The 19,844-nt window shown below is 40.3% G+C and overlaps 3 protein-coding genes across 4 annotated transcripts; 1 reads left to right on the forward strand and 2 right to left on the reverse strand.

The window, feature by feature from the left end:
• Nucleotides 1-717: 717 nt before the first annotated feature.
• LOC108034989 (uncharacterized) lies at nt 718-19,730 on the forward strand. 2 transcript variants are annotated; one of them, XM_017110321.3, is made up of 8 exons: nt 718-1,144; nt 8,765-9,751; nt 11,701-11,847; nt 11,917-12,078; nt 14,404-14,580; nt 14,689-14,898; nt 17,904-18,196; nt 18,405-19,730. In XM_017110321.3, exons 2-8 carry the CDS (start codon nt 9,340-9,342, stop codon nt 18,582-18,584), a joined length of 1,581 nt encoding a protein of 526 aa, XP_016965810.1. In that variant the 5' UTR covers nt 718-1,144; nt 8,765-9,339; the 3' UTR covers nt 18,585-19,730. The 2 variants fall into 2 exon arrangements, with proteins under 2 accessions (XP_016965810.1, XP_016965809.1); XM_017110320.3 differs by lacking the exon at nt 18,405-19,730 and having other exon boundaries at nt 14,689-15,563; nt 17,904-18,047.
• On the reverse strand, nt 5,820-6,489 carry LOC108034991 (39 kDa FK506-binding nuclear protein). Its single transcript, XM_017110325.3, has one exon. It carries the CDS (start codon nt 6,451-6,453, stop codon nt 6,001-6,003), a length of 453 nt encoding a protein of 150 aa, XP_016965814.1. The 5' UTR covers nt 6,454-6,489; the 3' UTR covers nt 5,820-6,000.
• Nucleotides 7,668-8,117, reverse strand: LOC108034451 (nucleoplasmin-like protein ANO39). Its single transcript, XM_017109336.1, has one exon. It carries the CDS (start codon nt 8,115-8,117, stop codon nt 7,668-7,670), a length of 450 nt encoding a protein of 149 aa, XP_016964825.1.
• Nucleotides 19,731-19,844: the final 114 nt, after the last annotated feature.

Genomic DNA, 19,844 nt, shown 5'->3' on the forward strand with positions numbered 1-19,844 from the left:
TCGGCTGGAAGGTTATCTTGTCCAACTAAAAAGCTGTTTACAGGGTGTTTACTGCACGAACCCAGCTGATAGTCAGAAACACGAAGCTTAGTTTAGTTTTATTTTATTTTTTTTATTATATAAAAACATTTAAAATATATTTTTATTCAATCTGAGACGTAAAACATACGCACGCTTGTTTACGTTAAGCTAGGTTTGGTAGAAACCGCGATAAGTCATCAATTCACTGCTTTTGAATTTAGTGTGACCGCAGCATGTAGGGTACCACCAAGGAATCGTTATTTGATTTTATTCAAATCGTTGCTAAATGTTTAATAATAATATATTTATTAAGAATATAAGACTTTTAAATTTAAATTAGAAAATTGGATGCACTTTTCAAAAACAAGGTTTTATGTTTAAAGGTATATTTAAACCCAACAACAGTTTTTTAGAGTATATTTCAAAACTTGAAAAAAAATGATACTCGAAAAGAGCTCTTTTTAAGGTATTTAAGATTTTTTTAAAAATATTTATAAAGATTAAACAGCTGACTTAAGTGGCCAGGACATCCTTCTCTGGACTCTCTCTTTTCTCTCAGAGTCCTGGTAAGCGGTATGGAATCTCACCCCCTTTTGGGAATGCAAACCTACGTCAAGTTCTCCTGCATTGGGGAGCTCCTCGCCGAGCCGATGGCTCGGGATCCCGAAAGGACCCCGAGCAGATGTCAAGTAACCACCAACGGAGCAGCATCGTCGTCGTGCTCGCCCACACGTCCTGCTCTAGCGTTACTGGTGTGGGCTCGGTTACCCAGTTCAGTGCCGTTTAGTTCGCCAATCGCACGAGTTCGATTCCCAAATCGCATGGATTTCTCTTAGCAGCCCGAACTAGACAGCACCCCGATACTATGTGTAAGACGCGGATTAATGGTACTGCAAGCCATATAAGTGCGCGCTGAAAGTCGCAATTAAAATTGCATTAAAAATTAAACGAATAGTGTCTTGTGTCTGCGTGTCCGCGATGCGGAGAGTTTCGCCCTGCGCCAAATTGGCAAAAGTTGAATGATTAAAGCGCCCAGTTGGCCGAATTATGTGAAAGTTTTAATTCGCAGGCGAGCACAGTGCTCCGGCAACTTGCAGTGGAGGAACAAGGACACCCGAACAAGGTAGAAACGCTGCTGAAAATCAAATCAAAATTTGATTTATCGCTGATTGGTTCCTGCCTGGCTGTTTGGCAGGCCGTTTGAGTCCGCACACAAAAACAAGGGCTCCCAGACGAGCATGTATATACTTTCCACATAGGTACACTACAATACATATCTGCGGGCATATACATGGACTCGCTACGAATCTGTGTAGTATTATGGGCCTAGAGGAGCACTTCCTGCCCTTGTCACAGTTGTTACGTTTTGCCTATGCTGCTGCCCTCCACACTCGCACGGAGGGTCATCAAAAAGTCAACAAAAACAATATAAATTATGTTCGTGGGCAGGCACAAGGAGCAGGATAATAGAAAGCCTTGAATGCTTTTTTGGTGTAATTGGAGATTGGTTCGAAGAAGTCTTGTATGAAATACTCCAAAAATATAAAGCGTTTTGATTCATTTTTATCTGATTTTTATTTTTTAAATATATATATATAACATCGAAGGATATATACATAATCATCGAATTATAAGAATTAGTAAAATAGTTTTATATTTCCATAAAATATCTAAGTGAAGAATGCCTTAAAACCTTTGGCTATATTACTAAAGTCTTCTTTATTTAAGATTTGTCTTGAATGATGTTTTATGTACCGGTAACATGCTTTAAAAGCACCTTGAACTATTTAAAAAAATATATATTTTAGGATAGATACCTATATATCAGCCACATAAATCTCCTTTAGTCCTTAAAAGTATGTTTCTAACATTTTTAATTTTGAATTTCCTGAATTTCCCCTGGAAACTACGAATAGTTCGTTTTTGGTAGCATACTTTTGCGGGTCAGAGAGTCCGTAACTTTGATTTTGTGGGAATCAAAATCTGTGCGGCCCAGCTGACTAGGGACCCAGCGAAAGACAAAAGCCAAACACACCCAGATGCGTCTGTATGTAACCGAAAAATTGTAAAACTTTTATTACCTTAGAGCAGGACCCGCTCCGCCGGGAAAGCGGAAGGTCCTGAAAAATATTGCACGTATGCACGTGCAAGTGTGCCCGACACTCTGTGTGTGGGTGGGTGTGTGTGTGAGTGTGGCTGTTTGCGATTTGTGTGCGTCTGCGGGTCCTCTTTCGCTGTGTGTAACCTACATTTTAAACGGCATCGGCGACACATAAGAGGCCAAAAGCCGTGGCCCAAACCAAGTGGGCGGCCATCGGGGGGTGGCGGCGGTGCTTTTCGGCGTTTATATGTACGTATGTAAATTTGCCTTTATCAGTGCCTAAAAGTAGAGGAGTCCCCACACACACACGCACACGACTGCAGTCCTATGTGTCCGCAAAGTCTTATGTACCGCTAGATTCAAGCGACGGCACTCTCTGGGGGCAGGCGCGCGGCTCTCTCTAACTTTCTCTTTGAGGAGAAAGAGAGAGAGAGAGAGCCGAGCTGCGGCGATGCAGAAATGCAGGATGATGTTTGCGTTCGTTGCTTCCGTTACCGTTACTGTAACACTGCCCCCTGCCTCCCACCGCCTCGCGTGCCCCTGCACATAGACACACATACAGGCACACCAGGACGTGCGTTCATTCACATCGACGTTGCCAGTGTGTGCACTCTAAAATAAGATTTTTCGGTTCTTGAGCGTGTCAAAAAAGGAATATTTATATCTGTAAGATTAAAAATAGAGTGTTAGATTTATTTTGTATCTTGAGGTATCATTCTATTTGACAACTTATTTTACTGAAGGGGTTAAACAATATATATTTTGGATGCTTTTATTTTTATAGGAACTTGTTAAAGAACTAAAACGATTCGGCAAACATAAATATATGAAATGCAATGTTATATTATTCATATAAATTGTTACAAACGGTACCAGGAACATCCATAATAATAGTAATATATGTATAAAGTACAAATGCTGACCCAATACACTTTTTTTCCCTGTGTACTATGTCCACTAAGCCACTTTCTATCCCTTTCACCGACAGGGGCTCCCAATCCCTGCCGCTTGTTATTGGACTTGCATTTCCGCTATTCCGCTTTTCGCTTCAGCCGGTGGAAATTTATATGCAAAGTGCCGGGGCGGAATTGCATTATGCACATTTTAATGGTTCGCCGGGACATAAAAATATCTCGCACTTACATAAATTGCTCTGCTCTTTGCTAGTTACTCGCTCACTTTCCCCAAGTCCCTTTCCCTGCGGCCCACCGAAAAATCCAACTGGCCTTAAACGTGTCTGTAATTACATAAACATTTTGCCCACCGTCAGGTTAGAAATATGCACGTATTTTTGTTTGCCAACTAAATGCCCTGTTAGAGAAAATTTCTTTTGAGTGCGGAAACTTTTAGTTTCCCTGCTCTCTGCCGCTGCGAAGGAATGGAAAATAAATTGCCCTCAAGGAAATGCAAATTGTTTTTCAAATTATACATTCCACCAGGAGGAAGTTTTTGTCTTTGTTGGGCGTTCAAGATTGTTATCAAAAAGTGAGCAATGGAGCGGTCTAAAAACTATGATGGATGGGCGGAATATTGCTGGAGATATCAGTTAAGATAGGGCCTTAATTGAATATCTAATAGATACTAATTATTTAGTTGACTATATCTGATTTAGAAATCCCTATAAGATTGGCTTGTGGTAAAAGAGCTTATAAACCTTTTCGCAAATTAATTATTAAATATTCACAATGAAATCACCTCACAGCTGAGCTTAATCATTTATAATTCAATAAATTTCCCTTTCCAAATCGTTAAGCTGTCCCCCTATTCAAGCTGTACGCCCCTGCTTATTAGAAATAAAAAATTTGTTGATTCTCAATATTTAATGAGAACGCCTGACACATTTTCTTAGAACCTAAATTGAATACTTGTTTCTACGGATTTGAAATTCAAAGATTGTCCTCCAATTCATTTAGCACCCGCCTTTGCCACTTGAAGTGTTCATTGCAAAGCATGTAAATGTCAAAAGCAGCAGATACAATCTGACGATCTGCCCCTCAACCAAGCCAGCCAGCCCATCAACGTCAGCAGCCACACCTACAATCTGCATATATCTGGCACTTGCCATCATCATCATCGCAAGTGCCAACAGGACCAGCACCACCGACCGACCGACATCATCCTCGCCGTCATCATCCCGAGAGCCAAACACATATTCCATTATAATTCCCGCCGCCACGTCCCACTCCATATCCCACTCCTGGCTATTTTTATGCCATTTCTGCATTGTTCATTGTTTAGCGCACATTATCGCATTTTCCTCTTAAGGCATCAGCCGCAGATATTACAGCAGCCGTATCCTCCGACGCCACCTCCATTCTACGTTCTGCGAGTACAATTGTAAACGGTGTTAGCTGGCTAAATCATGGCTACCCCGGGGATATACCCTGTAGATCCCGCTTGGGGATTAGGGAGCTTAAGGAAACGGGTGGCAGAAAAACTGAGATGTGAATATGTTTTGTAACATTTCTAAATAATCCCTTGTATTGCATGTGAGATTACCAAGAATATTTTGTAAATTCTTAGGAACGGAAAAGGGTTGGTAGAAGATGTTGAGCTTGGTCTCCATCCCAAGTAAGTTTTCAATTTTTGTTTATTACACTATATACATACTTCCTCATGTAATAAACATCCCTATGATATGAAAAAAGACTCATGACTTCCATCTTATTTTTATTTTATTTAAATGTTAGTTAATAAGAAAGTAATACAAAATAGTCAATAAATATTTAAAAGTTTCTATCTCAATTTTAAGAAATTTAATTTTAGAAAAACCAATAAGTGTTCCAAAGATATCATATTCCACATTAGTATTCACTACCCAATGAGATCTTTGAATTTTCTAACCCCTTTTTCTGGAGTGATATCAATCAATATTTAATGGAACGACCTACGATTCCCGACGAACCCACCACACCCTCTTGATCTGCGCTGGGTGGTTGGGGGAAACTAAAACGATGATTCAGATTGTTGCCGCACTTGGCTCACTAAGCTGCCACAGCGGGTGTCATGCTGGGATACGTGTGGGCTGGTGGCTGTGGCTATACCCAGATAGGTATATATAGTATCTAGCGCCACCGACGTACACTGGCGGGCTGGTATCTCTCTGGGGCACACAAACACTTGGATGCGGAGTGGCTTTTCAGCGCGCCGCAGTGCACTGGATACACGAGACTTCTGTGGCAATGTCGGCTTTGAAATCGAAAACAAAGGACCCATTGTGGACGCCGATGGCGGTGTCTGCTCCTCCCTTTTTGTTATCCTTTCGCCATTAAACAATTGTCGCCAGTGCGCATCAGTAATTAAGTGTCCCAGTGCATTTATGTGCACATGTAGGGGGCATAATTACTATTTATAGATGATATTGGCTCTCGTCTGAGCAGCAACACAATGGGCCAAGCGCATTAAAACGAAAATGTGAGCCCCTAAAAGTAGGCAGCAAAAAGCAAAACTGGCTAAAATCTTGGATTATTTTGGCTTTCGGGCAAAGAATTGTACTTTTTTAGGTTTCCTTCAATTTTTTCAGCTTTAGTTAAAGATTTATGAACAAAATTGATATAGAATCAGATTTTGTAGGGTTTATTTTGAAACATAAGTGTAGGCAACAAAAAAAGTTTCGGTAAAAATTTGATTTTTCAATGGACAAATGATATTATTTTTCAATTTAAAATGAAACGTTATTTAGTAGTTTTTTAGTTCTTTCAATCACTAAAGTTCAATTGAACACAATCTTTTAAAGATTTTTTTACGATAAACCTCTATTTTTATAATTGTTCTTAAAAAAACGAATGTAAAAAGTGTGACAAGTTTTTTTCACTTTTTCTGCTTTTATTTTTCAATATACTATATTCAATATATAGTTTGGAACGGAGTTCAGTGGACTAACCGCTGCGCCTGCGCTTCTTGGTGGCAGCATGGCTGTTCTTCTTGGCGGCCACAGGTCTCTTCTTTTTGGCAGCCACAGCGGCAGCTTTCCTGCGCTTTGGGGCAGCGGTGGAGCTGCGTCTTGGAGCCGCAGTGGTGCGCCCGCGCCGTTTATTCCTTCGAGCTGCGTTTTTCTTGGCCTTTTTAACCTTGGTGGGTGTTGATTGTGAGGAACCACTAGTGGAGGAACTGTCCTCGGAACTGTCCGACGAGCTGGCTGCAGTGTCATCATCGTCTGAATCGTCACCGTCGTCACTGTAATCCTCTACTGAACTGGTTCCAGAGGTGGCGGTACTGTTATCATTGCCGTAATCGTAGTCGTAGTAATAGTCGTCGTTGGCATCAGTGTCATCAGCACCCGCCACATAGGCTACCATAATGGCCAGGCCTAAAACCAGCCAGAGCTTCATTTTTGGGAGAGTCAACGAACAGATCCGTAGCCTTAAACATAAACTTCTAAGGTGAAAAGACTTCTAAGCGGGGTATTTATAGTTTTTTCTTGTGAGTAAATATATATAAATATGAAAAGCTTTTTATACTCGTTTTATCTATATACATTGTACAATTCACATATTTGTATTTCAATTCGTCAATTTTGTTTTTGACGGCTTAGAACACCTGTGTGTACGCTATCTCTTTGTTTAACATTTTTGGGTCTGCTAAAAGTTGAGTTTAAGAAATAAAAACGTTAATTAGAATCCAGAAATAATAAGAACGCACTGAAAAATGAGTCAAGGTTATAAGGCTCACAATTGCAGCAATTTGGCATTTCCGCATTAGATTATTAAAAAGTATAAATGTAGCAGGATTGCTACGTCGTAGTATGTATGTATGTGTATGTTATTGTATTCTTTCTAGATTAGTCGTGTAAGTTCTAAGAATAAGTTGTTGTTGTTGTTGTTGTACGATGCCGCTCACTGTTCTCTAACTCTCTCTCTCAATCTCATCGCTCTCACACTCTCTCAGTGAATCGGGGGTTGATGCGGATCGTGAGCTGAGAGCGAGAGTAGTTGAACGCCGACCGTGATCCTGAACAGACCAAATTAAATTAAATAAAAGAAAAGACTAGAAGTCATATTTGTGTTGGTGTTTAACTTCAGGGGAATACGTTATACCCCTACATAAAGTAAATTATACAAAAGAAAAATGACAAATAACGCATTTTGTAGTCATTACGTGTATTGATAAACGCTTAAATAAATATTAAAATAAAAAGAAGGAAAATAATGAACATACTTCCCCCGAAACCCATCTGAATAATCACCATTTTGCCACTAAATATTTACAATTTATTTAGTTAAAAGTCGCTCTTATCTTGGAAATAATTAGTCTTTTTTTTGTCCACTTTTAAATTTGTTTGAGAACATTGGTTATGAATATTGTTATGATGTTTTTAAAGGCTCCTTAGAATCTTCTGTTCTATACATTTTACAACAAGTTTAATATTATTCAGTAGTCACTCAGTATGTATAATATTAAAAATACTAAGCCCAATCAACCAATAATGAAATAAAATTAAAGTAAACTCCTATTATATGGTGAATGAAACATTTATTTTTATTTTTACAGACTTTAACAAGATAACAATTTAAATTTCATAACAGGTGGTTAATTCAATCTGTATTCATCCAGAGCGCCTTTGCTTCTTGGCCACAGAACTTCTCTGCTTCTTAGCGGCAACAGGTTTTCGGTTCTTAGCCGCCTGTTTTTTAATCTTTTTGGCAGCATTACGACGTTTGGGTTTTGCCTTCCTTTGGCCTTTTCTGGTATTTCTGTTATTTTTCTTCTTGGATCTGCCTTTCCGGTTTTTCTTGACTTTGGAAGTCGAATTTGAGGCTTCCTCATCATCATCAGAATCGCTGTCGGTATCAGAGCTGCTTCCAGTATCGTCTTCATCTCCATCTAAGGCAGTATAATCACCAGTAGAGTCATCAGCAGCATCATCTGCAGTATCATCTGCGGTGTCATCTGCGGTGTCATCTGCGGTGTCATCAGTAGTATCATCTGCGGTATCATCTGCTGGAACATCTGCAGTATCATTTGCATATTCGTCTGCATAGTCAGATGGAGTCATTATGGTAGAAGGAGTCGCTGTTGTGGAAGGAGTCTCAGTTGATTCTGACACAGCCACGTGGGCAAGGCATAGAGCAAATGCCAGGATCAGTAGAACTTTCATTTTCGCCTTTGAAAGATTTCGCGATCTAGCTGGAGAAAGCACACTTCCAAGAAGATTTCGCAACCTAGCTGGAGAAAGCACATATCACTGGCTTTTATACTCAAATTAAGAGTAAATATGGCGAAATTAAAAACGTAAATACACAAATGTTTCGCGAGTTTGCTTTTGGCCAGCTGTGTATCGGTTCTTTTGATTATCAATTTGTTTTAGAATTTTGGGATGGTCTTGCGAGTTTTTTCACAAATATTTAGTTTCAAACAAATTAGTCAATATTAAAAACTCATTAATGAACTCTTGATTATTATTTGGTTTCAAAATTAAAAAAAAGAGGTATGAGCATTAAATTATGTCTAATCTAACTTTAAGTGCTAGTAAACTGCCCTAAAAAAACCCATGGAATACTCCACTTTCATAAAACGCAACCATTTTAAGCCGTTTAATATGGGTGATTATTTGATGTGAGGGCACGCACTGCTCGTATTATTTATGGTTATTTGAGTACAAAAACAAATTTATATGTTTGACCTTTTTGCGTGCAATTTCAGCTTGGGATAACGAGCGAGGGAAGACCGAGAAGACCCAGATTTGCAAAGTTCGTGCCATAAATCTGCAGTTTGCATGGCATTAATACTCCAGCAGAGGAGGGGGCGGCCCAAAAGGAGGTGCTGCACATGCAACACACATTAGTGGGTCACTCGAAGATGATGACGCTGCTGACCGCAACGGCAACCACCACTGGAAAATTATATAAAATTATCATGCAGGGCAGGCAGCCGGCTAGTTGGCCCCAGCACAGCGGCAGGCGGTACAAGGCTAAACATCAGCAGAATCAGAATCAGCAGCTAATGGCGACGTATACGTAATGTGCGCCACGGCGTATACGTAATGTGCACCAGGGTTTGGCCCATTTGTCCAAGCGAGCTCTAAACCAGTGGGCCGACGGAAACGAGAACGCAAACTGAAACCGAAACTGAAACTCGAGCTGACGGAAGTGTAACAAACAAAAAAAAAAAACTTAAACCGTTAACGACGGCAACGAAACTTCTTGGCCAAATGGCGAAAGTTGGCAAACAATTGCGTATGTGTTGAGAGGACCGCCAGCCGGTGCAAACATGACAAAATGGCGAAGTTAACGTTGCCCTGTCTTCTGCGGCGACTGCAGCTGGTGGCGCTGCAACTGCAACTGCAACAGCAACCGCAACAACAGCAGCAACAGCAACATCCACACGGCTGCCACTTGATGGCCATGCAACTGGGCCAGGCCGTGCTCCTCTACGGCTGCCTCCTGCTGCTCCACGCCTCCGTGTCCGCCTCTGTGCTGGCCTCGTCCTCGGACGTGACCGGGGGCCTTCCGGCCCTGGTGAATCTCTCGACCACCGTGGACCTGAACGGATCTCCGGGCCGGCAGCAGGATGAGCCTCTCGAGAAGCGCCCGCGGAAGCGGGACGCCGCCAATGTGCCTGACGACGACGAATACGGCAGCTATCCGGACGACGTCGACGAGCTGGAGGCCTTGCTTAATAATAAGTCAGGTGAGTAGGCTATACGTTAGAAAACTGCCTCAAAATCAGCCTCCAACTCTCTGATAGGCATAACATTTTTAATATAACCCCTGGCTTAAAAATATTATTTTAAAAAAGTTATTGCCTAACATTAAGTTTTAATTATTAGTGTAAAAAAAAAAGACTAAAATGGTTTTTATTAAATTGTAATGTGTTTATTTCTAAATCCAATTATGGTTTTATGCAATTCATTTTTAAGCCAACAATTTCATGGGAAAATAATATTCAAGAAATGATTTTATTAATAAATATTTATTTAGTTAGGATTTAAATTTGGAAAATAAGTAATATATATATTAATTCTAAATTTTGTTTTATATATTTACCAAAAATATTGTAACGTAAAAGATAGTTCTTCAAAATGATATTATAAAGAGTATTCTATCAATTTATTTTCGAACATCTCCTGGAATTTTAAATATAGAAACTTCATTAAAATTTAATTATTAATATTACTGTATATACATATACATAACATATTTATAGAGTTGATATATAAGTCTATACTTTAAGCGATTTTCTTAATACCTCAGTTTAATCTACTATAAAACTTGTCAAGGAATACAAGAATAATTAGTTTAGTTTGCAAACAAAGCTCAGCTACTACCTCTACACATTGTTTCTGTTTAATGAAACAAAGGCTACAATTAATTTAGTTTAAACAACAATAGCAGCCCAAACAAATTTATACGATTTATATCATTTAATTCATGAATGGAAGCACTTACTTTGAAAACTTATCTGTGCACTCCTTTGTGTAATCCCACTTCGTAAATGAATATTTGTGGCTGCAGCTGCAAACACAAATAAATGAAAACTGTGTTGATAATGCACTTGGCACGGGGGCTGCGTTTCGTTGGTTTGCATTGACCTTTGGCCGGTGCGGAGTCCCAAACCGAAGGCCCCAGAGAGCATGATAGCCATAAAGTGCACAGCACCACATCCACTCGCCCGTCCACGCGGCTCCTCCGCTGTTGTTTAACTTTTATTTTGGGCCACCTGACACTGCAGCATCTGCCGCACTCGCATCCCGAGCGAAGGACCATGCAGCATGATTCACGGACTCATCCATTTTATTTTGGCCATGGCGCGGGAATTACAAAATACCACAGCATGGATGGGGCACCATCAGCGTATCTACCGAGTGGCAACGAAAACCCAATGAATGTGGCAGCAGATATAATGGGATTTTAATGGAATTGCATTGAATATTTCGTTTATAATTAAATTCATATTTCATGTTTTTCCACGCCTTTGCAAAAATGAAAATCATATTCGGAGTAATTTGCATGTCTGCAGCGAGCTGATTATTATATTCTAATAGCTGTTCATAATGGAAATGCACATAATATTGGAATACCAAATTATTTATTATCAAGAAATGGTAAATTGGGCAATTCATGTGAAAGCAGAGCTATATTTAGATATTAATACATATTTAATGGTACAAATGTGCTCAGCAGTTTGTCTGAACACTTATATAAATATCTTGTTAAACAGAAAACTTTTAAGTATCATTATTAATGAATTAAATAACTAGCTATAGTAAATTCTCAAGCGTGATATATTATAATATTTTAAAATTCTTTATGTGAATTAACTCATCAATTTATTGGTAAATTCCATTTACTGATATATGATCTGGAATGTAGAGGCATTTTCCTTTCCCTTCCTCCCAAAAGCCTATAGTTGAAAAACACAACATGTAATTGAAAGACTGCCATTTTATATGGAGCTATCAATTCAGATTTAACAATGGTTTTTAATTAATAACTTTGTTAGCCCAATTCTAATGCGGGATAAGTTATTGAATTACCGAGCGGCATTTTCCGTCCATTTTGACTGCCTGGCACTCATTTAATTTGCATTCTTTTGTACTCGGCTTAATTGTTAATGCAAATTGGCTTTGCGCATTGCAGCTAAGGGGAAATATATTGGAGCGCCGTGCAACGAGCTGAAGTGTGACGTCAAGCTGCTGCACGTGTCCTGCGACAAGGAGTCGCAAACCTGCAGCTGCGAACGCAATTATCCCGTGCAGCTCGGACTGATAAAGGGTTGCGCCAAGCGTAAGTGGATGCGAAATAACACAATAGATCTCACCCCCTGTACTCTATAAGAATGTAACCCCCTGGCAGCTAAAAAACTGGGCGATCAGTGTTTCTACGACGAGACATGCATCTACAACGACGAGAACTCCCTCTGTGTTCAGGTGCGGCACAATGCGATGTGCCAATGTGCCAGCGGATTCCACTCCGTCAGCTACGTGAAGCCCACGCGACGCGTCTTTTGCACTCCAGGTAACGCATTACATTCGATTTTCCAAAGGTTTTAAGAACTCCCTTAAGGCTCTAAAACTTGAGGTATGGGATTAGATGTTAGATTTTTCGGTAATTCCAATGGCATTTAGTAAGGAGCCCAAACCTGCACTTCAAGATGCCATAACTTGGGATATTGAACCCCGATTTGGACGTGGGATACCTTTATGAATTTGTGGATAAATTCTCTAATATTCTACATTCAAATTTTCCTTTTCAAAGAGGGTCAAAATTTTAGCCCATTTTCATGTTGGATTTTTTCGTAATTCCAATGGTTCAGTAAGGAGCCCAAAACTGCACTTCAAGATTCCATAACTTGGGTTATTGAATCCCGATTTGGACGTGGGATACCTCTATGAATTTGTGATTGAATTCTCTAATATTCTACATTAAAATTTTCCTTTTCAAAGAGGGTCAAAATTTTAGCCCATTTTCATGTTGGTTTTTTTCGTAATTCCAATGGCTCTCAGTAAGGGAGCCAAAAACCGAACTTCTAGGTTCCATAACTTGGGTTATTGAATCCCGATTTGGACGTGGGATACCTTTATGAATTTGTGGATAAATTCTCTAATATTCTACATTCAAATTTTCCTTTTCAAAGAGGGTCAAAATTTTAGCCCATTTTCATGTTCGATTTTTTCGTAATTCCAATAGATTTCAGAATGGGAGCCAAAAACCGATTTTCTAGGTTCCATAACTTTTGTTATTGGTTTCCGATTTTGACGTGGGATACCTCTCTGAATTTGTGGTCGAATTTTCTAATAGTCTACATTTAAATTTTACTTTTTGAAGAGGGTCAGAATTTTAGCCCATTTTCATGTTCAATTTTTTCGTAATTCCAATGGCTTCCAGTGTAGGAGCCAAAAACCGAACTTCTAGGTTCCATAACTTGAGTTATTTGATCCCGATTTGGACGTGGGAGACCTCTATGAATTTGTGATTGAATTCTCTAATATTCTACATTCAAATTTTCCTTTTCAAAGAGGGTCAAAATTTTAGCCCATTTTCATGTTAGATTTTTTTGTAATTCCAATGGCATTCAGTAAGGAGCCCAAAACTGCACTTCAAGATTCCATAACTTGGGATATTGAACCCCGATTTGGACGTGGGATACCTTTATGAATTTGTGGATAAATTCTCTAATATTCTACATTCAAATTTTCCTTTTCAAAGAGGGTCAAAATTTTAGCCCATTTTCATGTTGGATTTTTTCGTAATTCCAATGGTTCAGTAAGGAGCCCAAAACTGCACTTCAAGATTCCATAACTTGGGTTATTGAATCCCGATTTGGACGTGGGATACCTCTATGAATTTGTGATTGAATTCTCTAATATTCTACATTAAAATTTTCCTTTTCAAAGAGGGTCAAAATTTTAGCCCATTTTCATGTTGGTTTTTTTCGTAATTCCAATGGCTCTCAGTAAGGGAGCCAAAAACCGAACTTCTAGGTTCCATAACTTGGGTTATTGAATCCCGATTTGGACGTGGGATACCTTTATGAATTTGTGGATAAATTCTCTAATATTCTACATTCAAATTTTACTTTTCAAAGAGGGTCAAAATTTTAGCCCATTTTCATGTTGGTTTTTTTCGTCATTCCAATGGCTCTCAGTAAGGAGCCAAAAACCGAACTTCTAGGTTCCATAACTTTGGTTATTGAATCCCGATTTGGACGTGGGAGACCTCTATGAATTTGTGATTGAATTCTCTAATATTCTACATTCAAATTTTCCTTTTCAAAGAGGGTCAAAATTTTAGCCCATTTTCATGTTAGATTTTTTTGTAATTCCAATGGCATTCAGTAAGGAGCCCAAAACTGCACTTCAAGATTCCATAACTTGGGATATTGAACCCCGATTTGGACGTGGGATACCTTTATGAATTTGTGGATAAATTCTCTAATATTCTACATTCAAATTTTCCTTTTCAAAGAGGGTCAAAATTTTAGCCCATTTTCATGTTGGATTTTTTCGTAATTCCAATGGTTCAGTAAGGAGCCCAAAACTGCACTTCAAGATTCCATAATTTGGGTTATTGAATCCCGATTTGGACGTGGGATACCTCTATGAATTTGTGATTGAATTCTCTAATATTCTACATTAAAATTTAACTTTTTAGGGAGGGTCAAAATTTTAGCCCATTTTCATGTTGGACTTTTTCGTAATTTCAAGAGGATGGGAGCCCAAAACTGGGGTTCTTGATTCCATAACAGTTACCTTTTGGAATTTGTGGTCTATTTCTGTGATAATACAAAAAGAATTACATTTTCACAAACTTTCGGTATCGATAAAAATATACATTTTACAGATCTCAGCGAACTGAGTTCGGATCTGCCCACTTTGCTGGGCGTATCCACGGGTATAGCCGTACTGGCCGGTCTCATCTGCATGGTGCTGCATCTGTTTAGCAAAACGAAATACCCGCGGCATCGCAACTACGGAGATGCCAGTATTCCGCCGCCCATACTCTTCTCCAGCGATACAGGTAAGCTGGAATATTATGTGATACTGTTTGACCTACCATTTAACCCTTACTTATCCTGCAAATCTCCCCCTGACTCACTTTCTCATGGATTGATTGCTTCGATTTCAGGCATACCGCTCACCGTTCACTCGGCGCGTCCGTCGTCGCGTTCCAGCATCCGGTCAACGGGATCCATCGGATCCTATGGCAATCGACGCGCCTCGTCCGGCGGACTGGGCGGTGGGGCCGGCGGAGGCGGGGCAAGCGGCGCCGGCGGCGGAGGAGGAGGCGCGTCAGGCAGCGGCTCGAAGGGCATCCTGGTGTCGACGTCTCGAACAGGTGCGGCTAGATCGGCCGCCATATTGCTCATATCGTGTCACATAGCGGCGGTGTCCAAACAGAATTCCCGGGCCTCGTCGCGGCACACATCCGGAGCGGGCTGCAGCCAGCATTCGCGGGACGACCTTGACGAAGGTGGTGGCGGAGGCGGCGGTGGGAGTGGGAGCGGGTGCCGCAGCTGCGAGAGCACGCTCTCGATGAACCGCCACCTGCAGAAGCAACTGAACCATCAGCGGCATCTGCTCAGCTTCGAGCTGTCGCCGGCGAGGTCGAGGAATCAGGATAGATTTAGGGCATTGTTGGGCATGAATGGCATTGACAATTTTGGGGGCCATGAGGATGAGGACGATGAGTGCGGTCCGCATAGCATAGATCCCAGCACAACAACAACAGTCCCTCATGCACATGCAAATGCAAATGCCCATGTCCATGCCCATGCCCATGGTCACGGCCTCGCCCATGGCCACGATAGCGATCCGGCTGATCCTGATCCCGGTGGCAGTGGCTTTGGCTACGGCTACGGCCATGTCGGTGTGATTGGTGGTTACGGCGATGCCGACACCAATGGCGGCGACTCCAGCGGCGGCTTTGCCACTGGCGCCGAGCTGCATCACCTGCAAATTGGCGCACTGCCCACGCCGGCGAGTGAAACGCCACGATTTGCGGTAAATCAACTCAAACATCAGTCACCCAGCATCCATTGTTCGGTCGCGTGGTCTGCTCATCCGCATCCCCATCCGCATTCCGCATCGCCATGTCCCACCCAGACAGCTCCACATCACAACAGAAACAAACTCAACTGTGTGCTAAACGTATCTGTTCGATTGTTGCATCCGCTCCTGGTTAGAGATACTTTGAAGTCCATGCTAGCCCTTAGTTTGCCATTCTTTATCCCTCTAAGTTGCAGTCCTTAGTTTAGCAATCTTAGACGGTTGAAAAATATGAAATTCTGGTATAATCATTTTACATTTTATTTTCACCATAAAGTTCTTCGAGATTGATATTTTCTTTATATTTTATGGATAAACTACACCCATTCCAAATTAAATACTAAAAAAATATTAAATTTAGAGGGGGGTTGGTGGTTTTAAATGTTTTCTGTTCATTAACATGACCTAATTTAAATACATATTTTTACAGAAATTATTAACAAATTCCTCCCCTCATAATTATCAGACTCTGTATTACGAACATGTCTCATGAGCCATAATTAAATCTCACAAAGTGAGTTACACATGCAATCCCATATCGTTGATTCAGCTCAGTTTTCTTACAGTTGGATACTTATTTTTGTGTACATTGGCGTTGGTTAAACCCTTTCCCCTGCTTGTCTAATTAGTGTTTAAATTGACAACTCTGTCTAGTTAAAAACGATAAACTACAAACAAACTTTTGCGTTTTCTTGATGATCGATGTTAAATGTGCTTCCGAGCTCCCTCTGTTTCCAAATACCAAGTTGTTACATTGTTTTACTTTCTCTATCGTTACCCAAGAAATAAAACCAGACACACACAAAAAACACAACGCAACACACGCGCACTGAGCCACAAAATAGTATTATCGAGCCTATGATAACACCCATAAGTAACCGAGAAGAGAGTTAAAGGAGTTTATGGTTGAGAACCACAGACTGTGAGGATGATGACAGATACATTTCGACAAGATGATATTGAAGCAATATGGCGGTGACTATGTTCAAAGAAAATCTATCCCAACTTACACTGAAAAATATAGCATAACTACACGATTTTCTAGCTAATATATTCAACTATTGCAAATTAAGAAAATTATGCCACACACTCACATGGACACACGACACTCACACACACACACACACACACACAGTTGCATGCATCCTGCCAGCAGCAAAGGACACCTGTCTGCCGGCTGGATTGTTCACGTCACTCAACCTCCGGCTGACCTTTGCCTGAACTTATTCGGTTGAGTTTCCACACCCTGCGACACACACACCCGACTCACACACACCCCAATCGATAAACGATATGAAAATTTTCTTCTATATATGTTAATCCCGCAACTTTCTATGTGAATGTCCTTCGCTTCCTGCTCTTCTTCTACGTCCTCTACTTTCTACTTCCTGTGCGCCTTGAAATCTTAACTTAGGATGACTGCATTTCGAAGCAAACAAACTTTTCGTACACAAAGTTCCTCTCAGTCTTTAATTGTATCGCATAGACTAGGTTCAAACAAACGAACAAAATAGGAAAGTTTTGTGTAGTGTAGGTAGTGTTTGTGATACTCGGCGTATGAGTGATTTTCAGAATGTTCAACAAGAGATGGGAGGATATTTATAGGAAGGGGCAAATGACCAAAAATATTTTTTATATTCTAATAAAACCTAATCAAAATACTTTTGGAATACAATAATAAATATATGATTTGTGAGGAATATAGTTGAGTTTTAGGATTTAATTTAATGATTTATATAGTACATCCTCTAAGGATAGGAAAGCATTTTACTAGAACAAAATATCATAGGAATATCATAAACAATAAAGTAAAGTAAGGAATACAATAATAAATATATGTTGTGAATGAATTTGATGATACTTATAGTAAACGATTGGGGTTATAAAAGCATTTTACTCAAAGTAAACATAAATCATGGGAATATTTTACAGTGAAGATGAGAATAGAGGGACAACAGAGGAATATTACTAGGAGTCTATATATGACATAGGATCCCATAGAACAACAGATTTCTTCCCGAACTCAGCAATTCTTCTCTACTCAAGACTCTTCAGCTGCTCGCACTCGCTTGGCTTGCTTTCCAATCGCTTCGGAATGACCTTTCGCTGTGGCTATGCATCTCTGTCTCCTTCCTTTCTCTCATATATATCTACTACTACTATCTTTCTCTCCGCCGTTTCTTCTAACCAAAAAACGCTTCGATACTCACTCAGTTTTGATACAGCAACCCCATCCGATTATGCCCCTGCCAATGCACCTGGCTGACACCTGTCTTCCGATTGCTTCGTTTGTAGGTTCTCGAAGACCAAGTCTAGCGTCGGTGCACAGCACCAGTTCCTCGGTGCGCAGCTACAGCATGATGCGCTTCGAGAAGGAGACGCAACAGAAGGAGATCCGGCAGGAGATGAAGTTGCGGCTGGCCCGTTTGCAGCAGCAGCAGCATCTCACGCAGAACAAGCCGCAGATCGTCATCGGTGAGGCGCTGATGCAGCATGGGGCACTCAGTCGCGTCACCATGGCCACGCCCAGTCCCCTGACGCCCAACTCTCTGGACGAACTGCTGCCGTCGCTGGATGAAAATCAGGAGGTTAGTAAGAATACACCTTTTATCTGTAATCCAGAAGATACAATTTATTAATGCCACCTTTCCTAAAGAATTCGTGGCATACAAATTTCAAAAATTCACATACGACCGAATCCTGAAGAATTCGCGATTTAAGTTTGATCGTTTTTCATATAAACGTGGCTTGATAAAAACATGTATGTATCTAAAGACGTTCAACCTCTGCCCACAGTACCCTCCCAGACTGGAGACGACGATGAAGCAGTTCATCCAGCCTCAGGTTGGCGGAGCAGGTTCCTCCGGAGTCGGAGCCGGAGCCGGAGCCGCCTTGAGAGCAGCTGCCTCCCAATCATCCCCGGGCAGTTCGAACGGTTATCACGGCCCCTGCAGCTCTTCGACTGAGGCCCTCTAAACTTAGTTCGCGCATAAGTAGGCCCAAGTTTAAAGGTAGCTCGTAAGTAATCAAAAATGTATCTTCTAATTTGCGTAGTAGGCAGGGAGTTGCGTTTTGAGGCCGTTGCTAATTAAATTGAATTCAAATTGAGCGTCAAACGTGTTGTAGTCAGCTTAGATTATGTGTAACATAGTAAGTAACCCGGCTAGGCTAAGTTTAGAGCTAGTACTAGGCCATAAGTGAGTTCTCAACTTAGACAGCCTTAGTGTGTATCATAAAACGTAGGAGCTAATCGAAACATTTTGTACGTGTGTGTATATTGTCATACAGTTTTTTGTAGAAGTTATACAAGCGAAAGTCAAGCTGTTGCGAAAAGGTAATGGTTAGGGCCGATTAGGAAGCTACTGAAGAATTGATATACCACTAGGCTTTTCACTTATGTAGTTCGACATGAATTGATTAGCTTAATCTAGTCTAGTCTTAGTTATCGTTAGTGTGAGATAGTACTGATAAAATATACGCAAGATGAATTTATACAGAATCGGTTTATACAACAGTAGTTTCTTGTACATTGTACCCACGATGATGACTACGTCGGAATATGCCAGATTGTTCTAGCTAAATCAATAATTATGTTAAGCCATCGTCACGGAGTAAATCAAAAGTGTTAATAGCGAGAAGTAAGTCAGTTTAGGTGGGGCTTAGAGCGGAGATACTTATTTTGTTCTTTGTAGAAATAGGAATCTTTAACGCAGACTCCGATCGCAGGAGGTGCTAGGTCAATTTTAGTTTACGACTTACGAATTTTTCTACAGAGGCGTTTCAAGTGAATACAATAATCGAAAATGTGTAGATCAAATGTACATTACTTACTCGATGGCAATATTATTTAGTATTTGATACCAAGGTTGTTGACTGTAGCTGATGTTCTCTACATCGTTTGGTTCCATGAGTTATTGTATCCTATCTATAGATCCGTTCTCAATAGTACGAAATACAGCAGCTATTAAAAGAAATCGTTAAATATACACCTATACAAGCGTATACCTAAGCGTATGCCAATTTGTACTTAACTATGCTATACATACGATGAGTAGACACATATCTGGAGTTCAGTGTTGGTTGATGTTGGGAGTATAAATAAATGGAATTTTGTGTTTTCAACAACTAATGGACTTTTACTTATTTCAGCATGTAATGGATTTGGACAATCGAATAAATGTATCTCACTATCTTATTCTTCTTTTTGAAGATTTCAAATGGAATCTGTACTTAACT

Source organism: Drosophila biarmipes, chromosome 3L, assembly GCF_025231255.1.
Source record: "Drosophila biarmipes strain raj3 chromosome 3L, RU_DBia_V1.1, whole genome shotgun sequence".
Lineage (NCBI taxonomy): Eukaryota > Metazoa > Arthropoda > Insecta > Diptera > Drosophilidae > Drosophila > Drosophila biarmipes.